The 6117-nt window shown below is 57.2% G+C and overlaps 1 protein-coding gene across 1 annotated transcript; it reads left to right on the top strand.

Moving 5' to 3' along the window:
• Positions 1-1469: 1469 nt before the first annotated feature.
• Positions 1470-5437, top strand: MEX3B (mex-3 RNA binding family member B). Its single transcript, XM_060003605.1, has 2 exons — positions 1470-1752; positions 2585-5437. The coding sequence occupies exons 1-2, from the start codon at positions 1470-1472 to the stop codon at positions 4030-4032; spliced, it is 1731 nt and encodes a 576-aa protein (XP_059859588.1). The 3' UTR covers positions 4033-5437.
• Positions 5438-6117: the final 680 nt, after the last annotated feature.

The raw sequence follows: 6117 nt of genomic DNA, 5'->3' as shown, positions 1-6117 counted from the left end.
CAAGCGCACACCTCCCGTTTGGGCGGGGCTGCGGGAGGGGCCGGCGCAGTCCGCCGCGCCCGCCTTAAAGGGACCGCCCGCTCCTCGCGCGCACTGCGCAGGCCCGACCGTGTGGCGGGGAGGGCCCTGAGAACAGCGGGCGCGCACGCCCTCACAGCCCGCTGGAGGTATGGCCGGCGTCCTAGCGGTGCCGGCGCGGCGCTCGTGCGCGTATCAGCGCCCGCGGGGTCTCACCTGGCGCGCGTGGCATGTGCAGGACCCCAGCGCGGTGCGTTCCGGAGGTCGCCGGAGGCGGGGCCGGCCAGGTCCGCGCTGCAACCCGTTTCTGGCTTTCTGATCCGCAGTTTCAGGGCCAGTTGGGCGAAGTGTTGCCCAAGGGGACAGAATTGCGGGCGCGCGCGCGCACGAGCGGAGATGCGGCCGGGCGTTTGCCTTTGTGTCTCCTGCGCTCCCGTGCAGGTGGGCAGCCCGCGCCGGGGGCCACTTTGCCAGTGCGCCCCAGGACCTCGAGACATGCCTTTCGTGTACGAGGGCTCGGACCGCCTTTTGGGCAGACAATAGACGCTTCTCCCAGTGGCATCTTTGGTTCTAGGGGTGGTTTATTTGGGGGACACTAACGGGACTTTCTAAGGACCAGTCTCTTAGAGCCGGGCCCCTGGCATCAGAGTTGGGCGCGTTTCCTTTTCTCAGTCTGGCGAGGGAGGAGACCTGGGGACAGTGACCGTTCTCGGCTGATAGGTGCAGGCAAGTGTCCCGAGCCTGCCGGTCCCGCATTAGACAACAAAGAGAGGCGTTAGCGGCGGCGGGGGAGGGGCGCGGCCGGGAGGAGGACGGGGCGGGCTGCGGCGAGCGCGGCGGTGGGGGGGCGCTCGCTCTCCGCTCGCTCAGCCTGCGGCCTCCACCCGCCCCCGGCCCAGCGCGCGCCAATCGCCTCCCCCAGCGATAGTGTCAGTAGCATTGTAGAGTCAGCTCCCGCCGGTGACGTTGCGCCTCCCTCGTCCCCCTCTGGAGCCGTCTGGCTGCAGAGGCTCAGTCAAGAGGCGGGGAGGAGAGGAGGAAAAAGCGCTGAGTGAGGGCTGGCGGGCGGGCGGGCGGGAGGGAGTGGAGGAGCCGGGGAGGGGCTCCTTAAAGAAACGCTGCTGTCGCTCGCCTGCTCGCTTCTCGCTCGGCATTGTGGCCAGCCAGCCGGGCACTTGGGGGGCACGCGCGGCCGCCGCTCGAGCTCTGCCCCCACCCCACCCGCCAGCAGATCTGGGGTGGGGACCCAGGCGGGGGCTCCCGCAGCCACTGCCCGGCGTGGACCGCAAGGAGCGACCCACTCTTCCCGGCGCCGAGAAAGGAGCAACGGAGCCCTCTGCAGCCGGCCGGCCTCTCCGCCCCTGACCACTCGCTTCCCGGCTGCCTTTGTGGCCGCAGTTTCTCGCCGCCGAGCAGAGGGCCGGCGGGGGCGCGGTGCGCACGGCCGAGCGATGCCCAGCTCGCTATTTGCAGACCTGGAGCGCAACGGCAGCGGCGGCGGCGGCGGGGGAGGCGGCGGCGGGGGAGGCGGCGGCGGCGGCAGCGGCGGGGGAGAGACCCTGGATGACCAAAGAGCCCTGCAGCTCGCGCTCGACCAGCTCTCCCTGCTGGGGCTGGACAGTGACGAGGGCGCGTCTCTGTACGACAGCGAGCCGAGGAAGAAGAGCGTGAACATGACCGAGTGCGTGCCGGTGCCCAGTTCCGAGCATGTCGCCGAGATCGTGGGGCGGCAAGGTGGGTCCGGCAGGGATGGGCAGCTGGAGGTGAGAGGGTTTCGGGCCACCGCCCCGCGGGGAAGGCGGGAGAGGAACCGAGATCCGCGGCGCCGGGGAGCCTTGGGGAGGGAGGAAGAGCCGCGCGAAGGGCCGGCGCCCCAGACAAAGAAAGTGCAGGCAGGCTGTCTCCCAGAGCCGCGCCGCGGCCACGGCGGGATGCACTTTCTCCTGCGAAAATCACTGCCTTCTCCCCTAGCGCCCCCCACCCAGCCCACCCCGGGAAATAGAATTTAAATATAAGATGCTTGGGGGAGGGGGCCTTTGATCGGTCCTTTGGGAGGGGGGAGGAGGAGGAGTGAGCATCGGATGGGAGGAGGATTCTGGATTTCTGCAAAGCGGAATGGAGCCCAGAGGAGGAACAATGGGTCCCGGGACTGCCCCCCATTCCCACCAGTCCCCCCCCGCGCTGGAGGATCTCGGCCTTCGGTCGCCTTCCCCGAACCCTTTGCCTCGTCTTCAGGGCGGACGGCGGCGCGTCCCGCTGGATACCAGCGGCATCTCCCCAGCTGACTTTTTCTGGGATTCTCGGGTTTGACTCGGGACGACTGCAGTCACTGGGGGAGGGCTGGGCAGCCAACGGACTGTTCCTCGAGCGCCTCGCGGGTGGAACCCGCTTTCCAGCCCGTGGAGCGGCCCGGGGTCTGTGAGGGAGCCGCCCCCTTTCCGCCCATCGCGCGTTCTGCCTTCCCGCTGCCCCGTACGCGGGCAGTCCCAGGTCCCCGCGGTTACCCCGGGGTAATGGGCGTGTCTGTCTCTCTCTCCCACTCCCTCCCCTGCACTCTGGCTCCCAGGTTGTAAAATCAAAGCACTGCGGGCGAAGACCAACACTTATATCAAGACCCCAGTTCGTGGGGAGGAGCCTGTCTTTGTTGTGACGGGCAGGAAGGAGGATGTGGCCATGGCTCGGAGGGAGATCATCTCTGCCGCCGAGCACTTCTCCATGATCCGCGCCTCGCGGAATAAGAACACGGCGCTCAACGGCGCAGTGCCCGGGCCGCCTAACCTGCCGGGGCAGACCACCATCCAGGTGCGGGTGCCCTACCGCGTGGTGGGGCTCGTGGTGGGGCCCAAGGGCGCCACGATCAAGCGCATCCAGCAGCAGACGCACACGTACATCGTGACGCCCAGCCGCGACAAGGAGCCGGTGTTCGAGGTGACCGGCATGCCTGAGAACGTGGACCGAGCTCGCGAGGAGATCGAGGCGCACATCGCCCTGCGCACTGGCGGCATCATTGAGCTCACAGATGAGAACGACTTCCACGCCAATGGCACGGATGTGGGCTTTGATCTGCATCATGGGTCCGGCGGGTCCGGCCCAGGCAGCCTCTGGAGCAAGCCCACACCCAGCATTACGCCCACTCCGGGCCGCAAGCCCTTCTCTAGTTATCGCAACGACAGCTCCAGCTCGCTTGGCAGCGCCTCCACAGACTCTTACTTCGGCGGGGGGACCAGCGGCAGTGCAGCTGCCACCCCGCGCCTGGCGGACTATAGTCCCCCCAGCCCCGCGCTCAGCTTTGCTCACAATGGAAACAACAACAATGGCAATGGATACACCTACACGGCGGGGGAGGCTTCTGTGCCTTCCCCTGACGGCTGTCCTGAGCTACAGCCCACCTTCGACCCGGCTCCCGCCCCACCGCCTGGGGCTCCACTTCTCTGGGCCCAGTTTGAGAGGTCCCCGGGAGGCGGACCTGCAGCTCCCGTGTCCTCTTCCTGCTCTTCCTCTGCATCTTCGTCTGCTTCGTCTTCCTCTGTGGTCTTTCCCGGGGGCGGCGCCAGCGCGCCCTCCAACGCCAACCTGGGGCTGCTGGTGCACCGCCGGCTGCACCCGGGCACCAGCTGCCCCCGTTTGTCCCCGCCCTTGCACATGGCTCCGGGGGCGGGCGAGCACCACCTGGCTCGCCGGGTGCGCAGCGACCCGGGCGGAGGGGGCCTGGCCTACGCCGCCTATGCCAACGGCCTTGGGGCGCAGCTGCCGGGCCTGCAGCCGTCGGACACATCCGGCTCATCGTCCTCGTCCAGCTCCTCCTCCAGCTCTTCATCCTCCTCCTCTGGGTTGCGGCGTAAGGGCAGCCGCGACTGCTCCGTGTGCTTTGAGAGCGAAGTAATCGCCGCACTGGTGCCCTGCGGCCACAACCTCTTTTGCATGGAGTGCGCCAACCGCATCTGTGAGAAGAGTGAGCCTGAATGCCCGGTCTGCCACACCGCGGTCACTCAGGCCATCCGCATCTTTTCTTGAAGGCGGCGCGCACCACGCGGGGGATGGAGAACCCGCTTCCCTCCATCCTCACTCCCCAGCGCCTCTCTGCCTACTTGGTGCCCCACCTTCTCCTCCCCGCCTCCCTGCTCACACTCTGAGATCCGAAGAGGAGCTTGGAAAGCTGTAGTATCCGCTCATTTTTTAAATTTCGATTTTTAAACAAAGGAACTTGCCAGGATATCTGCATCAAGAGTACTGTAGCCTGGGAAACCTCCGAACCACCTTAAATGCATGCTCTATAAATAATAGGAACGGCGACATTCTAGTAATGATAGTTTTTACACTGTACTTAATAGGAAGCTTCCAAAAGAAGAAAACCCCACAAGTTTTCCATTTTCTTAAAGTAGGAAAAAATGAACAATAATTATTATGATGAAGATGATAATAATAGTGCTATGGGATGTGTGGACTGTTTTAGTGTGTTCCCCTTTGTGGCTGGGTTCCTACGATGCTTATTATAGAACACAGTGGATCCTTTCTGAATGTTCGTGGAAGGGCCAGGAGTTCCTGTGAAACCAGGATACTGCAGCTTTATTAAAGTTAAAGAAACTGTAACATATCTCTTATATATTAAAAAACGTTTAAAAGTTTTAAAGAGAAATTGCATTATACAGATTGAAGTATTTTATTCTTTTTTGACTTGAAAAATTATATTTCATATTGCAAAGATGTTTACAAGTATTTTAATTTAAGTTCAGTGAACTTTTTTGTAGCTGGGTTAAATCTTTTTATTTTAGTATGGCCTTATGGCAAAGAACACTGTATTATTTTAATAATCACACAATTGTGACGGAATTACAAACCATAAAATGCGTAATGTTTTGAACAGTATTCTGTTGGGATGGAGATTTTATAGGTTCAGACAAATCTTCTAGATCTGCTTCACCCAGCATATTTTCTATTCAGTGATATAAAGCATATTTTATTCTATATTATTACAAAAAACGGAAATGTATAAACATGTCAAAAGGAACTGTTGATGCTTTCTAACATTTGTATAAATAGAATTCAGTGCAAGTTACAAAAATTCTGTTGCACCACTATAGTTTTAGTATTTCTATTTTAATACATTTGTTTACCACTTGTTTATGTATATGTAGGTGATGTTACTTGAGCTTAAATGTACTTTACTGAGCAAAGTTTAAAAAAACAAAGTATATTTTATTTTATGATAAAGGGCCTTTAACCTCATGGTCAAATACTAATATTATATTTGCTGAGACAAGATTTGAAATTGTATCAAGAGTTTTATTTTTCTGACATTTAAAGTTCTACATAATAAAGGTAAAACTTAAGTAATGGTGCTACTTCATTTTTTAAGTATTTCTATATAAATAAAATATTGAAGAAAATCTATCTTGTGTGGTAACTTGATTTTTTTTGTTTTTTTTTTAAGCTTCTTGGAGTCTACCTTTATACGGAATCACTCTTAAGTGACAAATGGAAAGATACAACTTCCAGGCGTATTATGTCAGGACTTTATCAATAGAGTGGACTTTCAAAAGAGGCCAAGGTTGTGTTTGGTTGGATGGTTAGGCCGTGGGTAACAGTATTTTTTTTTTTTTTAATTGCATGTTATCTACCGAATCAGAGCTTCCTCATTAGACATGTGTGGGCACAGTGCCTAGGATCTGTGATTCTTTTCGGGTCCCAGGAAGAGGTTTAATTTCTCTTAAAATTAGAAGAAAATAAAGCAAAGGAAGTGAAAATATTCAAAGACAATGTCTTAATTTTCAGGCCCACCAAAACCTATTCCATTTTACCTAGCACATTAAGAAAACAAGGCATCAAAGTATTGAAAGTTATATCAAAAATAAATTTGAATAATATTATTATGGAGGAGGGAGCAGAAGCGCCTAGGGCCTAGGAAGGTCATCATCCCACCCAGCAGGGCCCTCAAGAGTTTAAGGAGGCTGAGGGCTTGCGCTTGCTGTGCTGAGTTTCCACTGAAGGTCACTTCCTTGGGGGAAGCCCAGAGATGCCAGTTTCTGCTGGTCGAGGACCGGGCTAGATTTGAGCACTGGTCCTAATAGGCTTCTGCTCGTCAGGCAGGCTAACTGGTGT

This window comes from Delphinus delphis, chromosome 2 (genome assembly GCF_949987515.2).
Source record: "Delphinus delphis chromosome 2, mDelDel1.2, whole genome shotgun sequence".
Classification (NCBI taxonomy): domain Eukaryota; kingdom Metazoa; phylum Chordata; class Mammalia; order Artiodactyla; family Delphinidae; genus Delphinus; species Delphinus delphis.
This window is presented reverse-complemented; position numbering and strand designations above follow the sequence as displayed.